Source organism: Melitaea cinxia, chromosome 25 (assembly GCF_905220565.1).
Source record: "Melitaea cinxia chromosome 25, ilMelCinx1.1, whole genome shotgun sequence".
In the NCBI taxonomy this organism is placed as follows: Eukaryota; Metazoa; Arthropoda; class Insecta; order Lepidoptera; family Nymphalidae; genus Melitaea; species Melitaea cinxia.
In genome coordinates, this window is record NC_059418.1 from 3,532,326 (window position 1) to 3,556,977 (window position 24,652).

The 24,652-nt window shown below is 41.4% G+C and overlaps 1 protein-coding gene and 1 long non-coding RNA gene across 2 annotated transcripts; one reads left to right on the plus strand and one right to left on the minus strand.

Annotated features, from left to right (window-relative positions):
* Positions 1-469: 469 nt before the first annotated feature.
* Positions 470-14,142, plus strand: LOC123666249 (E3 ubiquitin-protein ligase Rnf220). The gene is made up of 9 exons (XM_045600423.1): positions 470-818; positions 1,852-1,871; positions 3,453-3,659; positions 4,769-4,900; positions 5,742-5,813; positions 6,527-6,631; positions 7,668-7,733; positions 12,895-12,969; positions 13,937-14,142. The coding sequence occupies exons 1-9, from the start codon at positions 470-472 to the stop codon at positions 14,027-14,029; spliced, it is 1,119 nt and encodes a 372-aa protein (XP_045456379.1). The 3' UTR covers positions 14,030-14,142.
* A 5,654-nt stretch (positions 14,143-19,796) lies between these two features.
* Positions 19,797-21,932, minus strand: LOC123666146. Its single transcript, XR_006745156.1, has 2 exons — positions 20,354-21,932; positions 19,797-20,005 (listed from the first exon to the last, which is right to left on the minus strand). It is a non-coding gene; the product is annotated as an uncharacterized LOC123666146 (long non-coding RNA).
* Between the last annotated feature and the right edge of the window lie 2,720 nt (positions 21,933-24,652).

The window sequence follows — 24,652 nt, forward strand, 5'->3', positions numbered from 1 at the left end:
AACAAAAAATTGCCAGCATTCCTTGTAAAGTCGTTTATTTTAGTAGTTATAGTTTGAATCAAATCAGCAACATAATTATTAACAAGATAAGTTTTTACAAATACAAAGAGCTTACAATACGTTTACAATATGTAATACGTTTTTGGACAGGCTTTACTCTAAAGACAAATCATAGACAAAAGCAGAAATGAACGGTACGTCTGTGGACGTACTAAAATGACAGATGACAGTCTTTACGAAATGTCAATTCTCGTCCAATAAAAAAACCACTTAGCGTTTATTTATTATTGTTTCGTTTTCAATAATTAGGCTATATTACGTAAATAATGACGTCGGTGCAAACAAGATGAGTTCGTACATCACCATCGAACTCTCATAAACAGTGTTAAACCATTCAATAATAATTTAATACGCCGTAAATCGTGATGTTATTAGATTTTCAACTGTGAACCAACAACAAACATTTGAAATGCTACCCGTAGTTATGTATAACATGGAAGGAAGTTCGAATGCGGTTCCAAATTCGAATTTCGGTTTGCTTTTTGACGATAATATAATTTTAAATAGTGTTAGGAGTAGGAAGAAAGTATCTGAACTGCCTAATTGTCCTGTGTGTAGCTGTACTATACGTCAAGGCGAATTAGAGAGTCACTTAGGTTTGGAAGTGGATAGACTAAATAAACTTTCTTGTGGTGGTTCTAAGCGTAAATTGAGCGCTAATAGCCCGGGCAGCTCTAATCCGATGCCTGGATCTAGTTCTAGTGCGGATCAAGGCGATGTGGACGTGAGTGGCTGTTTGGGTAGCGATGTTTATCAGGTAAACAAACCCATTATACTAAAAAAAAAAAACACGTACATTCTTAAATTAATTTTATTATTCTGTGTTTACTAAATCTTTATCAGTACATATTATTTTTGGATTGAAACAAATGTCATAAAAATCTTTATTTTTAGTTTAGTAGTGAATATTTTTAGGAAATAATTTGTTAAAAGTAATTCTACATCATATTATTATTATGTTATAAAATATAATTATTAAAATGAATAATTTATAGTTCAAACATAGCTTTTCTTTTTTTAACCGACTTCAAAAAAGGAGGTTACTCAATTCGACCGTATATATATATATATTTTTTAATGTATATTCGGGGATAACTCAGTCTTTTCTGAACCGATTTTGATAATTCTTTTTTTGTTGGAAAGGAGATATCCCTAGTTTGGTACCATGATAAGGAAACCAGGATCTGATGATGGGATCCTAGAAAAATCGAGGGAAACTCGAAAATCTGCATTACTTTTTACTGGGTGTACCGATTTTGATGATTTTTAATTTAATCGAAAGCCGATGTTTATCGAGATCTGATTACAACTTTTGGAGTAACCTTGATAATGCATATTTACTTGACTATTTTTTCATCTACCTATGTTGTATTACTTTTCGATATAATTGAAGTCGGTTTTTCTTCGTTTGCCTGTAAACAATTATTAACTCCTGTATCCCTTGCAGTTATATTAGTTCTTTCTTCATTATTATATTAGTTACCAATTATTTCTTCATTTTATTGAGTTCAACAAGGATTGAAGTTCCATAGATGAATATTAAAATAACATGCAGTCTGTTTTATTTTTATGTTATTGTACACCATAAATACATTTTATACATCAAAACACATTCTAAGACATTTACGGTCCGTTCCTAAGGTTACAAACTGAATGCTTGTGTTATTTCTTTTTTTTTTTATATTCATCATATTTTTTTTTTTAATGTAATGGATAAATAATGTATATACATTGAGGAATAGTCTAATTTAATATGTAAAATGTTTAGTTTAAAATTGATATTGTTAGTACAATATAATATCTATGTTGTTGTTCACGGGCTCTTTTCCGTAACTCGACGTCTTGGTGCGCCTTTTTTGCGTGATATATAATATCTATTAGTAATTGTGTTTGCTCGCTAATGAAAAATAAAACCAACTTAATTAAATCGACAAGTAATACAGCGTCGATAAATGTAAAAATAGTTATGTAAGATTACTCAATAAGTACTTATTAGGTCTAGATCAAATTTAAATGACATCACATGACCAGCATCAGCTTTTGATTAAAAAAGGAATCATCAAAATCGGTACAACCAGTAAAAACTTATGAGGCATAATACTATGTAGCTGGATGAGAAAATAGGCAAGAAAATAAGCATTATTAAATATAACTCGAAAATTACTTGTCAAATCTCAATTAAATTTAAATGGGACTATATGACAAGCACCACCTTTTGATAAAAAAAATTTACACAAAACATTCATAAAAATAAATAATTACCATTGAATTGAGGACTTCCTCTTTTTGTGAAGTCGAACAGATTCATCCAGCTATGTCATATTATACCGCATGACTTTTCAACGGATGCACCGATTTTATTGATTCTTATTCTAATCGTAAGCTGATGCGTGTCTTGTGGTTCCATTTGAATTTGATCGAGATCTGATGACTACATTTTGTGTAATCTTTTATAATGTGGATTTACTAAATTTTTTTTTTATCAGCCTACATTTTATTACTTGTAGATGTAATTGAAGTCGTTTTTTTTTTCTTTTGCGAGTAAAGTTTATATAAAAAGTAGTATTAGTGTGTACAGTGAACGTATACATATCTGCTAATTTAGGCCAACAGCCAATACTCAGATATTAAGTGCAAAAGTACATAAATTGTATTCCTCTACTTTTTTATAAAACTAGGTCAGCAAAAAATAGTACAACCCACCTGATAGTAAGCAAATACTGTAACCTATACAAGCAATAGACGCTCCGAAATTATTGAACCTCCTTCAGAGCTCTGATCACTTTCCTCACAGCAGGAACATAACAATAGTTCAGTGTGTGTGTTGTGCAGCTGTAATTTTTAGTAAGGTTGAGGTGCTACCCCGGATGGGCTGCTCCAGATTTGAGCAGGATTCCTGCTGTGTGTTATTTTACCTCAATAAAATGTTACTTATATTCTAATGGCTTATCCTTACGTATGTTGTAGGTAATATTGTAAACAATATGAAATTGATACTGCAACAGACAGACACAAGACCCTCCATTTTTTTTTTGTCTAGGTCGGCAAACGACTCACCTAATGGTAAGAGATTATCGCAGCTTCTAGACGCCTGCAACACCAGAAGCATTGTAGGAGCTCAGGTCACCTTACTTACCAACAGGAACACAATACTGCTTGAAAACAGTATTATTTAGCTGTGATCTTCTGTAAGGTCGAGGTGCTACCCCAGTTGGGCTGCTACATACTTTGAGCAGGATTCCTGCTGTGCCCTACCTCAGTTTGTGTCAGGAATAAAAAATCTATACAATCAACTTTTTCAAAATTAACAAATAGTAGTTGATCATTCAAATATCTAGAACATCATAATAAATTCGTGTAGTTGAATGATACGTGATTCATTTTGTTTCCAGAGGGTACACTCAAATCGTCTAAAGAGACTCCGAGCGCGACGCCGTTCGAGTCCTCCTCCGCAGCAGGGCGAGTGTCCTGTCTGCAATGCTTCACTGCCAGTGTCCAGACTTCATAGGCATGCGTTACGTTGCCTTAAACGAACGGGCGCTGAGATGGACGAGGATATACCGGACACCAGTTCTGAAGAAGGCAGTATTGATGTTGAGGTAATTGCGCAATCTATAAAGTTTTTAAAGTAAAATTACACACTCTTGACTTGGGGAGTAAGCTGGTGAATGCGTGACGAGAGCGTTACGCATAGTGATAATTCGCCTCACCCGATAGATCGGGTGAGGCGAACGGAAGTTGAGAGTGAAATGTAGTGAAGATAGAAGGAGAGAGATTTACGTTTCGTAAATTTTACTTCGGTCGTGTGGTATAAAGCACACTGGTTTTTTTGTTTTTGACAATTAAGTTGGCAAACAAGTGTACAGTCCACATGATGGCAAGCGGTTACCGCAGACCCTTGCAACACCAGGAGCGTCACAAGCGCGTTTCCGACCTTACCGTCGACTCTTCCCAGGAGCTCTGGCTACCTTCCTCACCACAGGAACGCAACACTACTAGCAGCACTAAGCAGTGTTCTTTAGTTGTGATATTTTGTGAGGTTAAGGTACATTCCCAGACGGCCAACTTCAGATTTTGAGCAGGATATATCAATCTGTACCCCCCACAACTTGAGAATTTTTTTTCTTATATTATTGTCCTTTTTCGAGTAGCAGCCACAAAGCCAGCCCAAATGTGACGAGGGACGACATAGTTATTACCATGTGGAATCATCTTTTTTTAATATTATCCTAGCCAGGTCCGTTAACCACCAAGGTGGTTGTGGGTCGTCTTTTCACGCCCCCTTTTGAAGTATTGTGCGTTCGCAAGTTTGATTATTTAACGATATGGAGACGCTTTACATCCTCTCCAGTTCCTCCGCCTTCGGCTCTTCAGGCACGCTGGTCAAAGTTAAGTTGTGCTCTGCAAGTTCGGACTTGAAGAGTCTGGTGTTGTATAGTGAAATCTGATTATTGTGTCTTCTTGGTGCTATATTTGCGGGTTGAAGCAGGCTCTAGTCTAGAGCACAGTTCGATCGGAGCTTACTCCTTATTAACAGCAATCAATGCTGTGATATTAAAAAATATAGCATCTCGCAAGAGACGTTGCGCGGCCACTCTAAGGCAGGTTTAAGTTACCGTTTCACTCCGTTTTACTCCCCGTACTTATTTCACACCACGGCTACGCCTTATCGTTTCTGAAGGAGTAACTTACGAATGTGTGTGGTCAGAACGACGAGCCGGCGGGCTTCGGCGCCGAGTACCAGTGGTGCGGCGAGTGGCGCGTGCGCGCGGCGGCGCTGCAGCGCTCCGACGCGCGCCCCGCCACCGCCGTGCGCCGCGCCTCCAGCGACCGAGCGCTGGTGAGGACACACGTGACCCGCACGTTACCCGCACGTGACCCACACGTGACCCGCACGTGACCCGCACGCGACACACACGTGACACTCGCACACGAACACACGTCCCGGCCCATGAACACATGCGCGCTTGCACGCTCGCTCACATGCGCTACGCTTCAGCCTGTAATATCCTACCGCTGGGCATAGGTCTCTTTGCTTTCTTAGGAGGAAGGGAACAGCAGGAATTTCCTGCTCAAAATATGGAGCAGCCCGACTGGGGTAGTACCTCGACCTTACAGAAGATCACAGCTAAATAATACTGTTTTCAAGCAGTATTGTGTTCCTGTTGGTGAGTAAGGTGACCAGAGCTCCTGGGGGGATTGGGGATTGGGTCGGCAACGCGCTTGCGATGCTTCTGGTGTTGCAGGCGTCTATAAGCTACGGTAATCGCTTACCACCAGGTGAGCCGTACGCTTGTTTGCCGACCTAGTGACATAAAAAAAAGGATCAGAGCTAAATCAACCACGCTGCTCCAATAAGGGTTGGCGGATATGTTCCCTACTATGAGTAACGATCGCTATCAGATATTGATGATAACAACCAGGACTGACGGCTTAACGTGCTCTCCGATGCACGGTGGGGAGACCCACAAGAAGTGCATAAACATCCAGACCACGGTAAACATATGTATGGCCTATACAAATGTTTGTCATGTGTGTGGATCGAACCCGCAACCGCCAGCGCAACAGCCACAAACCAGTGCTGTGACCGCTGTGCCAACACGTCGTAACACTCACATTCACAAATACTCATCGTTCCTGTATTTAGTTTGAATTGGTTATGAATTATGATCGTTTTCCAGGTGGTAGACGGCGACGAGGACACCGAGCTGTACGGACCGCCGCAATACTCGCCATCGAGGATAGCGCCTGATGTAAGTGGTCTAAACACTCGTCTTTATGAATATAAACTATTAAAAATTATTCGCCGAAATGTATGTACGCGCATAGCTTCTGAACGACCGCAGCGAATTGTTCTGTCAGATTTAATATGTCACGACGGACACCAGACAGGACAACCAGAAAATAAGACAGATAATACAGAAAATGTAACAACGAAAAAAAAAAAACTAGTGTGCTTCAGACCAGACGACTGAAGTAGTTTTACTTACAAAACGTAACTCTCTTTCTTCATTAACTTATATCTCTCTCAACTTCCGTTCGTATTGCGTCACACTTTTCGCAACGCTCTCGTCACGCATTCACCAGCTTATTCTCCAAGTCGACGATTCCATAGACAAGTAATTATCGTCAATCTTATCAACACTTCTCCTTTTTGTCAAGTGATTAATAAAAATATATTATTTTTCGTCTTAAGATCATGTCATGGATGACGCTTTTTACATAAATAGTCATTATTATAAACATTAATAAAATTAATATCAAAATGTTGGGGTTCTTAGCTTAGCGTGACGATATATGACAGGGAAGATTTTTTCATATATCTTGTATAGGAGAGAGTCTAGCTTTTGTGCCGTAATATTTGTTAGAGGTCACTGAAAGGTCACTGGCCCAAAACGGTAAAATTCCGCTTGAAGTTTTTATCGACGGTCCCTTTTTAATGTATAATGTTTTTGTTATATTTCAGGCTGTAATACCGGCTGCGGATGATGAGACGAACGGACAACCTACTGATAATAGTATAGATGTACCAGTGTTGAAACCAAATGGAATAGTAGAAGCAAGTGCTGAGGTAAAATACACAAACCTTTAATAAAATTATTGCTAATGCTCAATTCATGAGTCATTTTATATTAGGGTTACCAACAGATGTACAGTACGCCACATAGTAAGGCATTACCGTAACTGATGAATACAGGACCTACCCCTGGCTCTCTCATGGTTCTGGATACCTTACTCCGCACAAAAATACAACACTCGTTGAGAGCTATATTATTTGGCTGTGATCTTCTGTCAAGTTAAGGAACATTGTGCTGATCAAGATTTGAGCGAGACATTTTGACTATGCTGATGTCAGAAATCAAAAATTAATTTTTTCATTCATAAAACTTGGTCCTTATGATGATTTTAAGCATTTTACACCACACAAGGAAAATAACAATATTATAACTTAAAAAAGTGCAAAGGCTGCCTATCAGTGATATTGTTCTTTTATAGACAAATTCCAAAAATAGAGAAAATATTGATAAAATTAATTATTAAAACTACATATTATATACAGTGCACATAAATAAAGTAAATTAAATTCATATAATTCAAAATACATATAAAAAAAATTGTATTTGTTATCGAACAAAAAAAAAATGCAATTTAAATTGACAAGTAAAAAAATATGCTGTGTGGCTACGGCAGTAAAGAATATAGCCACCACCTCTCTTCCCGTGGGTATCGTAAAAGGCGACTAAGGGATAACACAGTTCAACTATCACCTTGGAACTTAAAAAGCCGACTGATGGCGGGATAACCATCCAACTGTTGGCTTTGAAATGCACAGATTGAAGACGGGCAGCAGCGTCTTCGGTGCGACAAAGCCAGCCCTGCGGTCACCAACCCGCCTGCCCAGCGTGCTGACTATGGGTAACACACATGAGTTCACACCGTTTTTGGTGTGAACTTGGGGAGGCCTATGTCTAGCAGTGGACTGCGATAGGCTGAAGTGATGAGTAATAAAATGAGAATTTCATCAATATAGTGTATTCAATCATACAAAATTATATGAATTCTAGCATATTTAACTGTATTGAAAATTATGTATATTTTTTTTCCAGACTAGAATACAAGCGCTAAAGGAGAAAATTAAAGAACTAGAAAAGAAGCAGAATTCCTCTTTAGAAGTAAGTATTCAAGGCGAAACATTGGCATGCTACAGATGAATCTACCAAACAAAAAAGTCACAATAAATTAAACCACATCTACTAGATACCTGGCGAACGTCGTAGCGCCATATTTTTTATTTTTATTTTGCAATAAAAATATCACGTTCATTAATCGAAGTCAAATATAGCCTTTAAACCGGTGCAGTAGTTTCGAGATTTAGACTAGCGTTCAGACCGCGGCTTTGCCCGCGTAGATTACACAGTGTAAAGTATAGCTTGTCTGAGGGTGTGTAAAAATTTTACCTTTTGTTCATTTCAAAAGCCACCAGCCATTCGACGAAAATACTTAGAGGTGTAATAATAGAGTACTACATCTACACAAAGTCCACACATTCTCTAACTTGTGTACTGTGTACTATTTATACCAACTGGTTCTTTATACTCGAAGGACAAATTTGAATAATCTCTATCTATAATATAAAAATGAGTCGCTGAATGTGTTGCTAAGCGCAAAACTCGAGAACGGTTGGACCGATTTCGCTAATTCTTTTTTTAAAATATTCCTTGAAGTACGAGGATGGTTCTTACGGAGAGAAAAATTCTAAAAAAAAAAAATTAAAATTTCCTGAAAAAGTCTAAAAACAACACTTTTCTATACTCCCATACAAAAGATTTGTGATAATACTTAAAAGTCAATTTGAACTTTAATACCATACGATAAAGTTTGTGTTAGGTGATACGAAGTTCGCCGGGTCAGGTAGTCTAATATATAAAATTCTCGTGTCATGGTGTTAAACATTGAACTCCTCGGAAACGGCTCGAACGATTTTAATAAAATTTTGTGGGCATATCGGGTAGGTCTGAGAATCGGCCAACATCTATTTTTCATACCTCTAAGTTATAAGAGGGGGGGGGATTAAGCGGGTTAATAACATATATGGCAAAACAACGTTTGCGGGGTCAGCTAATATATATCTATAATATATATAAACGCGAAAGGTCATTCATCACGAAATCTCCGAAACTATAACACCTACAAACTTGAAATTTGGCAAGTAGGCTCCTTATAGGACGTAGACATCCGCTAAGAACGGATTTTACGAAACTCAACCCCTAAGGGGGTAAAATGAGGGTTGGAAGTTTGTATGAGAGTCCCATGTTTTTGACGTAAGAGACTTGAAATTTCAAATGTAAGCTCTATAGATAGATGGTGAAAAGGTGTCCAAATAATGTATTTTTAGAAATCAACCCCTTTTTGGGTTGAAACGGGGGATAGTAGGTCGGCTCACTGATCACGAAATCTCCGAAACTATAACAGTTACAAACTTGAAATTTGGCAGAAAGGCTCCTTATAGGGCGTAAACATCCGCTAAGAACGAATTTTACAAAATTCGACCCTTAAGGGGGTAAAAGGGGGTTGGAAGTTTGTATGCAAGTCCCATGTTTTTGAAGTAAGAGACTTGAAATTTAAAATGTATACCTTATAGATGATGAGAAGGTGTTCAAATAATGAATCTTTAGAAATCAACTCCCTTTTGGGGTTAAAACGGGGGATGGCAGGTTTACTTACTCATCACGAAATCTCCGAAACTATAACAGCTACAAATTTGAAAATTGGCAAGTAGGTTCCTTATAGGGCATATACATTTGCTAAGAACGAATTTTATGAAACTCGACCCCTAAGGTGATAAAACGGGGGTTGGAAGTTTGTATGAAAGTCCTATGTTTTTGAAGTAAGAGACTTGAAGTTTAAAATGTATGCTCTATAGATGTTGAGAAGGTGTTCAAATAATGTATCTTTAGAAATCAACTCCCTTTTGGGGTTAAAATGGGGTATTGTAGCTTGACTCACTCATCACGAAATCTCTGAAACTATAACAGCTACAAACTTGAAATTTTGCAGATAGGTTTGGTTGCAGATAGGACAATTGACGTGCCCCACGGTTTTATTTTAGTCTAGTCTATGCATATGTTTATAATTCCCACGACTGTATCTATTTTATTATTTTTTGGTTTTTAGTACATTTATCTTAAACATTGCAATGTATGTTTAACATAAAACCGTTTAACTTAAAAAGATTTTTTACTTATTTTTATTTTCTAGTTTTTAGTTTTTATTTCGCATTCTGTTTAATTCATTTAGTGCTTCATTATTGCAAGGCCCATCTTAAATATTGAGGTTGTATAGTGCACTGTATTCTTCTTGTCAAGCCCTTTTATTTGATACCCATATTGGTGGGATTGATAAAAAATTGTTATCAGACATTTGGTAGCGGCGGCCAGCTTAGATTTCAATTTTGCATAGTAAATTGTATTCTACTTGTTGAGACCTTTCATTTGATACCCATGTTGATAGGATTGATAAAACCTAAGTTATCCGCCATTTTGTAGAGGCCGCCATCTTGGATTTTAATTTTATATAGTACATTGATTATACTGGTTGAGCACTTTCATTTGATATCCATATTGATGGGATCGATAAAACCTACGTTATCCGCCATTTTGTAGCGGCCGCCATCTTGGATTTTAATTTTTTATAGTATATTGTATTCTGCTTGTTGAGCCCTTTCATGTGATACCCATATTGATGGGATTAATAAAACATAAATTATCCGCCATTTTGTAGCGGCGGCCATCTTGAATTTATAATGATAATGAATAAACATAATTGTATTGTCACCAAAATCCAAAGTGTATACAAAATTTCAGATTAATCGGTTGACAGGAAGAGGGTGAAATTTGAATTACTAAATTTGTACCCAAGAATAATAAATAAATAAAAAATAAAACAAACGGGGTGAGCTAAATAAAACCGTTTAAAAACCGCTGGATGGTCCATCCATCCAAGATGGACAAAGATGAAATTTGGCAGATTATAGTTAGTAGACGTCCGCTAAGAACGGATTTTGCGATATTCCATCGCTAAGGGGGTTTAATTGGGGTTGATAGTTTGTATGAAACATATACAGTAGCAACAAGTTCGCCTGATAGGTTATTCATACTGCAGCCTGAAAATAAAACTAAAAATGTGGTGTATAGAGAGGTTTTATAAAAATAACTATTAAATTATACTAAATTGTGCCTTTGAAAATGTTACTCAGAGTGATAAGCATTTCAAGTGACTGAAATAAAAAAATAATTTGCGTTAAGCATCTTAATAGTAATGCATATCTTCATAACCACGCGGACGTAGTCGCGGGCAACAGTTAGTGTATTATAAAACAAAGTTCCCAAAAGCGTATGTGACCGATTCCCTCAAAATCTACTTAACGGATTTTCATGCGGTTTCACAAATGGAGAGAGGGCTTCAAGAGGAAGGTTTACGGAACGGCAAAGCCGATTTTGATGAGAGTTTCACTGGAAGTTTGCCGGGAAAACTTTGTGACAAACTGATTTCAACGCGGGCGAAGCCGCGGGCACAGCTAGTATATATATATATAACTAGGTCGTCAAATAAGTGTAGGGTCCACCTGATGGTAAGCGCTTACCGTAGCTTATAGACACCTGCAACACCAGAAGCATCGCAAGCGCGTTGCCGACCCTATCTCTAATTCCCCCTGGGGTTCTGGTCGCCTTACTCACCAACAGGAACACAAAACTGCCTGAAAGCAGAATTATTGAGCTCTTATCTTCTGTAAGGTCGAGGTACTACCCCAGTCGAGCTGCTCCATATTTTGAGCAGGAAATTTCCTGTTGTACTCTACCTCAGTTGAATATATGACAACTCTTTATGTACACCAAAATAAGGGACATAATAAGAAAAAAAAAAATAGAAAATAAGTAGAAAAGGCGACTTTATCGCTAAAGAGCGGTCTCTTACAGGCAATCTTAGCTTAGAGGAAATGGTATATCTTCTTATAAAAATGAGTCGCTGAATGTGTTGCTAAGCGCAAAACTCGAGAACGGTTGGACCGATTTCGCTAATTCTTTTTTTAAAATATTCCTTGAAGTACGAGGATGGTTCTTACGGAGAGAAAAATTCTAAAAAAAAAAAATTTAAATTTCCTGAAAAAGTCTAAAAATAACACTTTTCTATACTCCCATACAAAAGATTTGTAATAATACTTAAAAGTCACTGTTAGGCGATACGAAGTTCGCCGGGTCAGCTAGTTAATAATAAATTTCTTGGCACCTATTATTGTATAATAAATAATTACTGGGAGGAAATAGTGCTGATAGCCAAAATACAGGCTATGCCTAGTTCGGTTACAGATGCTAATCTCGTTACTTCTGATATTGTTGCCACATTATCATTGTAATATAGTTCTAATTATTATTAATAACTAGCGATCGGCCCCGGCTTCGCACTCTTGCAAAAACTATCAGTGTTCCTCTATTATATTATGCATGTATATACATATAAACTTTCCTCTTAAAAAAAAAACCGTTGCGTAGTTTTAAAGATTTAAGCATACATAAGCATAGAGAAAGCGACTTTGTTTTATACTATGTAGTGATAAAACCAAATATTATAGACGTTTTTTTCCTTTAAGGCGATTATTTTGTGGGATGCGTCACCCTTACACATTTGTTAAGTTCAAAGTATTATTAAAAAAACTTTTCTAATCCTATTATCTGTCTCTTGATATTAGATATAGTTGTATATTTGAAGTTCTACTTCTCTTGGCGCGATAAGAAAAATAATGACAGTAGATTTTTATTGTGCGCGCGCACACCGTCACGAAAAAAAACCGACACCTAAAGTTAGCTAGTCGACGAAGAAGAAGTTAGCTAGGCAATGAAGTCTTCTTACGTGTGTACACACCCACACTTTTTTATAGTATGTGTCTTTTCTGTGTGATTAACGTTTATATTACACCTACCTACTGTTTTTCCTCTAAATTCTAACACTAAGGTCGCCTGAAAGAAATCAATATCAAGCGATAAGACCGCCTCATTTAGCACTTTACTTTTTACTTCACAATTTTGTATCAAAATACTCTGTGTGGTGGTGGTGTACAATAAATAAAGTCTCATTACAAAGTCCATTTCTCACCCCTTGCTTTCCCCTGGGAGTGAAGACATCCCGGTGAAAGAATTTTCAAAATCCGTTTAGTAGTTTTTGTGATTTTTTTCAATACAAAAGAACCAAGAAAACCATATTCTTCCTCGTTTTAATGTATATGTGATTTGTATGTCATAAAGAATATATAAATATTAATTTTTTTTTTGTTTTCAGGCAAAATGTCTCATATGCCTAGGGCCATATGTATCCCCAGCTGTCTCGATCCAGTGTTGGCATGTATACTGTGAGGTAAGGAGTGTGTTTAAAGTTAAATATCTATACTAACAAATAGAGAGCTGGTTTTCTTGTTTGGTTATACTGCGAAAACTACTGAACCGACGGAAATAATACTTATACTCGTACGTAGATGCAGCTTATTTCGGAGAAGGTTTTAGTATATTTGATTTATTTGACTAGCCCGTTGGCGCAGTTTGTAGTGACACTGCTCTCTGCTTCGGGGGTTGTGGGTTCAATTCCGACCCCGAGTCTGGGTGTAATATATATATATATATATATTTATTTATATGTGTATTATAATGGAATGGAGCTATATATATATATTTATTTATTATATGATATGTTGGTCATTACTAAAAAAATATAAACGGACAGAGGTCGCTTGTATCGACATACCGACAATAACTGACACATTTTACCCTTTTATACCCCTCCATCTAAGAGGGACGTCACGTGGTCACACTTTCAGTGATTCCCCAACAAATATGACATCAAAAAAGCTTATATAGTATTTGCTCGCAAACATAACTATCCACCAGCTTTCGATTAGATATAGAATAATTAAAATCGGTATACACAGTAAAGTTATGATATAACATATATAAAAAAAATATTGGAAATGAGAACTTTTTTTTGGAAGTCGGTTAAAAACAACATAATGGGAAAAAGCCTTTGGAACATTTTATTATTTCGAAATGTGTTTTTATTTATTATTAAATAGGCTTTTAAGTATGTGACGACATTCTAAGGCCATGGAAAAAAATCACAATTTTCGCAAATCTTACACATTATTTCCTAGACAAATATATTTCTACCAGAAAACTCTTACAAAAGAAATTATTAACTATTCAAACCTGTAACATCCCATAGCTGGGTACAGGCCTCTTTCTCCATGGAGAAGGATCGCAGCTTAATCCACCAGGCTGCTCCACTGCGTTCTGGCAGATAAATAACCAATATTTTATTAATAATTTTGCAGGTGTGCTGGTTACAATCACTGCGTGCTAAGAAAATATGTCCGCAGTGCAACGCTATCACCACCGCAGACCATCTGAGAAGAATATACATGTGAAACATAGTACTTATAGCTCAATTTATGACTCTAATATTTGTTTTATATGTTATTTGTATATTATACAGATTGTATACAAGCGATAGGAATTAAATTAAGCCACATACACTACATACTGTTTGTAAGACATGGTTTAGACCACCCCATTAACGAGTCACCTAGTTACCCATACTTTCCTTATGTATATGTTCCATTAAGCACATATTGTTGTTCTTATATGGTTTTACATTTCTTGTGACATGATTATTTTATATATAAGATATATTATAAATCTTCTTCTTCTTAAGGTTCCGTCTCCTTACGAAGGTTGGCCAATCATTAGAGCGATTTCTACTTTTGAGACCGCTGCTCTAAAAAGTGATCTTGTACTCTTCCCGAACCACTGGCGCAAGTTCTTTAGCCACGATATCCTTCTGCGGCCAGGCCTCCTTCTGCCTGCTACTTTCCCCCGAATGATAAGTTGAAGGAGTTCATATTTTTTGGTGTTGCGCATCACGTGTCCAAAATATTCCATTTTCCTCCTCTTTATGGTTGTATCTCTGTGGCCTTCCCCATTCTTTGTAGCACGGTGGTGTTTCGTACGCGGTCCCTCCGAGAAATTCTTAGCATACGTCTGTACACCCACATCTCGAACGCTTCCAGTTTTTTAGACATGGCTCCTGTCAGCGTCAAGCTTCCACGCCATAGAGAAGTACAGAAAAGACAGCACCGACGACATATAGTATAAATGGTATATAGTATACATGGTCTAATTTAATGCCTTTTGTGGAAAATTTTTTTTTGTAGGTCATAATATTATAAATATTATTTGTATCTGTAGTTTATAAGTTGTGGTTTTGAGTGTGATAGTATTCTCAGACTATCAGATGGTATTTTATTATATCTTGGTCTACTGTCAGCATTTACACTCCTAAAGATTGAGTGAAATATTAAAAATGATGACAACGAAAAAACGAGTTATGTAAATTATAAATTATCGACAGATTTGTTCAGAACGAGGAAAAAAAAACAAAAAAGTCACGTTTGTATGCCTTGCAATAATAATAATTCTCCCGTGACCGTGGTTTCTGTAAAGTATCCGAAACGTCGGGCCTTTTAAAAAACGCTGTAACGTAAAAAGTTTAGACGTTATTCAGCCTGATCCTACAATGAATATGCTGACGACAAAATAATCATTACAGCCTATAGTCCACTGCTGGACATAGGCCTCCACAAGTTTACGCCTAAAACAACGTGAACTCATGTGTGTTGCCCATAGTCCCCACGCTGGGCAGGCGGGTTGGTGACCGCAGTACTGGCTTTGTCGCACCGAAGACGCTGCTGCCCGTCTTCGGCCTGCTGCTGCTGTGTGCTGTGTGGCTACGGCACTAAAGTTTTTAGCCACCCCCTCTCTTCCCGTGGGTGTCGTAAGAGGCGACTAAGGGATAACAAGGTTCCACAACCATCTTGGAACTTAAGAAGCCGACCGATGGCGGGATAACCATCCAACTGCTGGCTTTGAAATACACAGGCCGACAAAATAATGGGCCGATTAAAATATCACGTAGTTTGCAGACTATTATCACTTCAGGCCATTTTATTGATTTCTTTTCTGAGAATATGCCTGCGATAAGGTATGTACAATAATATAATAAGTTAGGTTAGATCGTTTACTGTGTAAATAAATGGTATTTTTTCTATTTAATTATGTTGTTTTAATTTAGTTCTAGCTTTTGTGTTAGTATTTAGACTGGAGCGAGTCGGACTCTTGCACCGATGGTACCGTACAAAAAAATTTTTTTTAGAAATATTTTTATTATACGATGTAACTACAAATTTATGCGTTTCGCAATTTTTCCTTTATCTGTGCTATAAGAAGTTGCTTTGTACCAAATTTAAAGATTCTGAGTTCACGGGAAGTAACCTGTAGGTTTTGATTCCCTTGCGAGTGTCGAAAATTAGCAACACAAACGGCTGTCTTTTGATTGAGTTGGCTTAGAAGTTGATTTTTTCTCTGCTCCAAGGGATAGTATCTGATTATTTGATGTGAATTTAAGCTTTATACCTCCACGTGTTCCTGAGAAAAAGGGTCTGACAGACAGACGGACAACAAAGTACGAGTAAAAATAATGATTTATTTTCCATCACGCTGTTCCTGTTGCGCTGGCGGTTGCGGGTTCGATCCCCGCACATGACAAACATTTGTATTGGCCATACAGGTGTTTGCCGTGGTCTGGGTGTTTCTGCACTCCTAGTGGGTCTCCCCACCGTCCCTCGGAGAGCACGTTAAGCCATCGGTCCCGGTTGTTATCGTGTACTCATGTACACCTGATAGCGATCGTTACTCATAGTAGGGAATATATCCGCCAACCCGCATTGGAGCAGCGTGGTGGATTAAGCTCTGAACCTTCTCCTACGTGGGGAAAGAGGCCTTTGCCCAGTAGTGGGATATTACAGGCTGAAGCGATTTCCATCACAATCATATTGATACAATTTTTATGTTATTAATGATATAACTACGAAGGACTGGTGCTCAAAAAAGGTATAAAAGACCTGTACCAGTCACCATGGTAATGTACAATCGAGGAGTGTAATTTAACCCTAACCTATCTAACTTAAAAAGTACAACGTTTAACGACAGTTTCGTTATACAAAAAAAAAAAAAGTACACTAACCTATCCATAAATTACACTCCTCGATTGTACATAATATCCGTCACCAAGAAGTGATCCTATAAGGGTTCTATTCGAGCGATATTGCGCGCGCACTGCGACGGGGGTACAGCGGGTGGCGGGCGGAATCTGGTAGCACGGCAGCTGGCTTCGAGACACCACCCGCGACGCACGTTTTTTCTATTTATTCTTGTACGGCAAAATATACACCTACTTAACAGTCCACTCGTTTTATTTCTCATTTAGTCTAAGGCCCCTTACAGGTTCCGTTTTTTCCTTTTTACCACGGAACCCTAAAAACAACTCAAATACGTGACAGTATTTGTGTTTGGTCTAAAACAAAAAAACAGACGTCAATTTACATGGACAAGTCGTGCACAAAGAGAGAATGATTTGACTTATCCTTCAATTTCATGCCTCAGGCTGCATATTAAGTACGATGTTGCATAAAACTTCGAAGAACTATCGTATTGATACTTTTAAGGGTACAGTACATAATGTTTGATATTGTTTCGATTTACTTCGCTGGCTTTGTGTAATTATTGAATTTTTATCTTGTTCCAGCCTTTTCAGTTGATTTTCAATAGAAGTTGTTAGTATAATAGTTGTTCTTCACGCAGGCGGGTTTTTTTTTTTTAATTATTTTATTTATGTCTCATTAGTTAGACAATTGACGTTATCGGTTCAATTTATTAAAAGAGTTTACATCATTTGGTTGATTAAGTATTTTTTTAGGATCAAGAGAACTGATAGCAAGCCCAGAGAGAGATCTGATCACCGCAACGTAACCCTGACTTTAAGCAAATAGGTGATTGCTTAAGTCAATAATAATTGTGTTTCCTCGCAAACGAAAAAAATCCGACTTCAATTACATCAACAAGTAATACAAGGTAAGTAGACGAAAAAAATAGTCAAGTAAATACGCGTTATCAAAGATTACTCTAAAAGTTGTAATCAGATCTCGAGGAAATTTAAATGTGACCATAATTATGATAAACATTGGCTTTCGATTAAATTAAAAATCATTAAAATCGGTAATCCTAGTAAAAGTTATGCGATATAATACAACGTATAGGTCGACGAAAAAATAGTCAATTGAAAACGCATTATATATCTATAATACTAGCGAGCCCGACTTCGCACGGGTGCAATGCTGATACTAAATAAACTACAGAATGTCTTTATTTATAGTGTGAAGCTAGCTTATAGCATGGTTATTAACATAATAACAACAACATTCAAATATGCGTCGTTAGATTACACGTTGTTACAGAATGCGTTGAGGAAATAAAGGTTCACTGCTCGTTCCCGGTAGGTGATAGCATGATAATATGTAGCCTATATGTTGACCCGACTTCTTAATAATATTCGTGCCAAATTTGAAGTAAATCCATGCGGTATTTTTTGAGTTTATCCCGGACATACATACAGACAAACAGACAAAAATTCTACATATTTTTGGCTTCGGTATGGATTTTAGATCACACCCCAAGTATTCTTTGAAATAATTGTGTTTGCTCGCAAACGAAAAAAAAAACCGACTTCAATTACATCGACAAGTAATACAACGTAGATCGACGAAAAAATAGTCAAGCAACTACGCGTTATCAAAGATTACTCAAAAAGTAGTTATCAGATCTCGATAAAATTTATATGTGACCACATGACAAACATCAGCTTTCGATTAAATTAAAAATTATTAAAATCGGTACAACCAGTAAAAAGTTATTGCGGATTTTCAAGAAATTCCCTCGATTTCTCTGGGATCCCATCATCAGATCCCGGTTTCCTTATCATGGTACTAAACTAGGGATATCTCCTTTCCAACAAAAACAGAATTATCAAAATCGGTACATCCAGTAAAAAGTTACGCGGTATAGTACAACGTAGGTCGACGAAAAAAGCGTCAAGTAAAAACGCATTATTAGATATAACTCGAAAAGTAGTTGTTAGATCTCAAATAAATTTAAATGGGACCAATTGGCACATACCACCTTTCGATTAAAACAAAATTTGTCGAAATCGGTCTACCAGGTCAAAAGTTCTGATGTAACATACATAAAAAAAAAATACAGTCGAATTGAGAACCTCCTCCTTTTTGGAAGTCGGTTAAAAAAAAGTCGTATTTATATATATTTTCTAGTTCTTGATTTTTTTTATATAAAAAAGTATTTAGGAAATTTAGTATTTTAGAAAATAACAAATACCGTAAAATAAAATAAATCAAACAAAATAATAATAAATAGCTGCTGCCCGCGACGTCGTCTGCGTGAACGCTATACAGCACCAAAAATACCTACGATTATACCTTTTAAAACAACATTCATTTACCCGTTTCTTCTTTACATTTCATATCTACAGAAAAATCTCATAGATTGCGCTGATTTAAGATTGTCTTGTCTACTTATATTCATTTAATTATGTTTATCGGCTTAGTTACTTATATTGCGTGATTTTTATAGTGTGAAGCTAGCTTATAGCATGGTTATTAACATAATAACAACAACATCCAAATATGCGTCGTTGCATGGTCGTTGCGCTGTTTGATTTTTAACGTCACCTATCTAAGAACACCTGGGCTGCTAAGACGAATCTAACGATACCTCAATTATGTAAATTCGTTCAGCGGTTATGTAGATATAGGTAATAAAGAATATTACATACAAACATTTATATCTTTGTATGTAATATTAATATTTAAATTAATAATTAAATTAATTAATTTATATAATTGTATGTAATATTAGTAAGAAATAACCCTGTGGCCTATCTACATATATACTTTTTATATGGAAATAATTAGTTTTTATTTTGTTTATAAAAATATTTTATGATAAATATCAAGAATTTGTATTTAGAATTCTTCTTTATATTTTATTTTATTATACAATTTATTAATTCTATTTTATTTTATTTTTTACTACGTAGGTACATGTTGTTATTTTTATATTATTATTATTCTTTAATAAAGAGTCAGTGGAGATAGCGAAGATCTTATCATTACTTCACCAGCTAAATAGCTTAATCTAAAACCCTTTGCAGTCGGGTAAAAACGAAGTTTTTCATTGCGACATTTTTTGCGCGAAAATTATAGGATTCAAATAATAACGAATAAGTTACATACAATAAAATAATTTATTTACATTTAGGTACAATATATTTACAAAACTTCTGTATTAACTTTCTCTGCATCTTGAGTATCTTTCTTCTTTTTGTTCGGAGGCAGTCGCAAATGCACCGTCCGTATGTGTGTTTTGAGCGAATTGGACTGACTGAAGGGCTTGTTGCAGACGTGACACTCATAGGGCTTCGCCCCCGTGTGGACCTAAAGTGACAGCAAAATTCATCATTAGGACTTATTCAAAAATTTCTTTAAATATTGGGGGAATAATGGAAGGTAGTTGTAAATAAATCAATTTGTATCTTCTACTTTAATTGAATATTTTGGGAATCATCAAATGGCAAGATAAGTGTTGTCATACATAGGCGTGATTACGAGTGACACATAGGAATGTCTTATAAACCATGATATACTAGCTCCATCTAAGACTTGACAATACAGAGGTAAAGTTTGATCGCGGGTTTGTTGTTTTTTCTAGAAGCGCAAAACCGATTACGAAAATTCGCAATTTAGGAGTGTATTCACTTATCTGTCTGTGTGTAGAGCGCTCACCCGGTAGTGCCTGTTGAGCGCGGGCTTCTGACTGAACCGCTGCCCGCAGAGCGCGCAGCCGTAGGGCCGCTCGCCGGAGTGTGTTCACTTATCTGTCTGTGTGTAGAGCGCTCACCCGGTAGTGCCTGTTGAGCGCGGGCTTCTGACTGAACCGCTGCCCGCAGAGCGCGCAGCCGTAGGGCCGCTCGCCGGAGTGTGTTCACTTATCTGTCTGTGTGTAGAGCGCTCACCCGGTAGTGCCTGTTGAGCGCGGGCTTCTGACTGAACCGCTGCCCGCAGAGCGCGCAGCCGTAGGGCCGCTCGCCGGAGTGTGTTCACTTATCTGTCTGTGTGTAGAGCGCTCACCCGGTAGTGCCTGTTGAGCGCGGGCTTCTGACTGAACCGCTGCCCGCAGAGCGCGCAGCCGTAGGGCCGCTCGCCGGAGTGTGTTCACTTATCTGTCTGTGTGTAGAGCGCTCACCCGGTAGTGCCTGTTGAGCGCGGGCTTCTGACTGAACCGCTGCCCGCAGAGCGCGCAGCCGTAGGGCCGCTCGCCGGAGTGTGTTCACTTATCTGTCTGTGTGTAGAGCGCTCACCCGGTAGTGCCTGTTGAGCGCGGGCTTCTGACTGAACCGCTGCCCGCAGAGCGCGCAGCCGTAGGGCCGCTCGCCGGAGTGTGTTCACTTATCTGTCTGTGTGTAGAGCGCTCACCCGGTAGTGCCTGTTGAGCGCGGGCTTCTGACTGAACCGCTGCCCGCAGAGCGCGCAGCCGTAGGGCCGCTCGCCGGAGTGTGTTCACTTATCTGTCTGTGTGTAGAGCGCTCACCCGGTAGTGCCTGTTGAGCGCGGGCTTCTGACTGAACCGCTGCCCGCAGAGCGCGCAGCCGTAGGGCCGCTCGCCGGAGTGTGTTCACTTATCTGTCTGTGTGTAGAGCGCTCACCCGGTAGTGCCTGTTGAGCGCGGGCTTCTGACTGAACCGCTGCCCGCAGAGCGCGCAGCCGTAGGGCCGCTCGCCGGAGTGTGTTCACTTATCTGTCTGTGTGTAGAGCGCTCACCCGGTAGTGCCTGTTGAGCGCGGGCTTCTGACTGAACCGCTGCCCGCAGAGCGCGCAGCCGTAGGGCCGCTCGCCGGAGTGTGTTCACTTATCTGTCTGTGTGTAGAGCGCTCACCCGGTAGTGCCTGTTGAGCGCGGGCTTCTGACTGAACCGCTGCCCGCAGAGCGCGCAGCCGTAGGGCCGCTCGCCGGAGTGTGTTCACTTATCTGTCTGTGTGTAGAGCGCTCACCCGGTAGTGCCTGTTGAGCGCGGGCTTCTGACTGAACCGCTGCCCGCAGAGCGCGCAGCCGTAGGGCCGCTCGCCGGAGTGTGTTCACTTATCTGTCTGTGTGTAGAGCGCTCACCCGGTAGTGCCTGTTGAGCGCGGGCTTCTGACTGAACCGCTGCCCGCAGAGCGCGCAGCCGTAGGGCCGCTCGCCGGAGTGTGTTCACTTATCTGTCTGTGTGTAGAGCGCTCACCCGGTAGTGCCTGTTGAGCGCGGGCTTCTGACTGAACCGCTGCCCGCAGAGCGCGCAGCCGTAGGGCCGCTCGCCGGAGTGTGTTCACTTATCTGTCTGTGTGTAGAGCGCTCACCCGGTAGTGCCTGTTGAGCGCGGGCTTCTGACTGAACCGCTGCCCGCAGAGCGCGCAGCCGTAGGGCGGCTCGCCGGAGTGTGTTCACTTATCTGTCTGTGTGTAGAGCGCTCACCCGGTAGTGCCTGTTGAGCGCGGGCTTCTGACTGAACCGCTGCCCGCAGAGCGCGCAGCCGTTAGGGCCGCTCGCGGAGTGTGTTCACTTATCTGTCTGTGTGTAGAGCGCTCACCCGGTAGTGCCTGTTGAGCGCGGGCTTCTGACTGAACCGCTGCCCGCAGAGCGCGCAGCCGTAGGGCCGCTCGCCGGAGTGTGTTCACTTATCTGTCTGTGTGTAGAGCGCTCACCCGGTAGTGCCTGTTGAGCGCGGGCTTCTGACTGAACCGCTGCCCGCAGAGCGCGCAGCCGTAGGGCCGCTCGCCGGAGTGTGTTCACTTATCTGTCTGTGTGTAGAGCGCTCACCCGGTAGTGCCTGTTGAGCGCGGGCTTCTGACTGAACCGCTGCCCGCAGAGCGCGCAGCCGTAGGGCCGCTCGCCGGAGTGTGTTCACTTATCTGTCTGTGTGTAGAGCGCTCACCCGGTAGTGCCTGTTGAGCGCGGGCTTCTGACTGAACCGCTGCCCGCAGAGCGCGCAGCCGTAGGGCCGCTCGCCGGAGTGTGTTCACTTATCTGTCTGTGTGTAGAGCGCTCACCCGGTAGTGCCTGTTGAGCGCGGGCTTCTGACTGAACCGCTGCCCGCAGAGCGCGCAGCCGTAGGGCCGCTCGCCGGAGTGTGTTCACTTATCTGTCTGTGTGTAGAGCGCTCACCCGGTAGTGCCTGTTGAGCGCGGGCTTCTGACTGAACCGCTGCCCGCAGAGCGCGCAGCCGTAGGGCCGCTCGCCGGAGTGTGTTCACTTATCTGTCTGTGTGTAGAGCGCTCACCCGGTAGTGCCTGTTGAGCGCGGGCTTCTGACTGAACCGCTGCCCGCAGAGCGCGCAGCCGTAGGGCCGCTCGCCGGAGTGTGTTCACTTATCTGTCTGTGTGTAGAGCGCTCACCCGGTAGTGCCTGTTGAGCGCGGGCTTCTGACTGAACCGCTGCCCGCAGAGCGCGCAGCCGTAGGGCCGCTCGCCGGAGTGTGTTCACTTATCTGTCTGTGTGTAGAGCGCTCACCCGGTAGTGCCTGTTGAGCGCGGGCTTCTGACTGAACCGCTGCCCGCAGAGCGCGCAGCCGTAGGGCCGCTCGCCGGAGTGTGTTCACTTATCTGTCTGTGTGTAGAGCGCTCACCCGGTAGTGCCTGTTGAGCGCGGGCTTCTGACTGAACCGCTGCCCGCAGAGCGCGCAGCCGTAGGGCCGCTCGCCGGAGTGTGTTCACTTATCTGTCTGTGTGTAGAGCGCTCACCCGGTAGTGCCTGTTGAGCGCGGGCTTCTGACTGAACCGCTGCCCGCAGAGCGCGCAGCCGTAGGGCCGCTCGCCGGAGTGGTGTTCACTTATCTGTCTGTGTGTAGAGCGCTCACCCGGTAGTGCCTGTTGAGCGCGGGCTTCTGACTGAACCGCTGCCCGCAGAGCGCGCAGCCGTAGGGCCGCTCGCCGGAGTGTGTTCACTTATCTGTCTGTGTGTAGAGCGCTCACCCGGTAGTGCCTGTTGAGCGCGGGCTTCTGACTGAACCGCTGCCCGCAGAGCGCGCAGCCGTAGGGCCGCTCGCCGGAGTGTGTTCACTTATCTGTCTGTGTGTAGAGCGCTCACCCGGTAGTGCCTGTTGAGCGCGGGCTTCTGACTGAACCGCTGCCCGCAGAGCGCGCAGCCGTAGGGCCGCTCGCCGGAGTGTGTTCACTTATCTGTCTGTGTGTAGAGCGCTCACCCGGTAGTGCCTGTTGAGCGCGGGCTTCTGACTGAACCGCTGCCCGCAGAGCGCGCAGCCGTAGGGCCGCTCGCCGGAGTGTGTTCACTTATCTGTCTGTGTGTAGAGCGCTCACCCGGTAGTGCCTGTTGAGCGCGGGCTTCTGACTGAACCGCTGCCCGCAGAGCGCGCAGCCGTAGGGCCGCTCGCCGGAGTGTGTTCACTTATCTGTCTGTGTGTAGAGCGCTCACCCGGTAGTGCCTGTTGAGCGCGGGCTTCTGACTGAACCGCTGCCCGCAGAGCGCGCAGCCGTAGGGCCGCTCGCCGGAGTGTGTTCACTTATCTGTCTGTGTGTAGAGCGCTCACCCGGTAGTGCCTGTTGAGCGCGGGCTTCTGACTGAACCGCTGCCCGCAGAGCGCGCAGCCGTAGGGCCGCTCGCCGGAGTGTGTTCACTTATCTGTCTGTGTGTAGAGCGCTCACCCGGTAGTGCCTGTTGAGCGCGGGCTTCTGACTGAACCGCTGCCCGCAGAGCGCGCAGCCGTAGGGCCGCTCGCCGGAGTGTGTTCACTTATCTGTCTGTGTGTAGAGCGCTCACCCGGTAGTGCCTGTTGAGCGCGGGCTTCTGACTGAACCGCTGCCCGCAGAGCGCGCAGCCGTAGGGCCGCTCGCCGGAGTGTGTTCACTTATCTGTCTGTGTGTAGAGCGCTCACCCGGTAGTGCCTGTTGAGCGCGGGCTTCTGACTGAACCGCTGCCCGCAGAGCGCGCAGCCGTAGGGCCGCTCGCCGGAGTGTGTTCACTTATCTGTCTGTGTGTAGAGCGCTCACCCGGTAGTGCCTGTTGAGCGCGGGCTTCTGACTGAACCGCTGC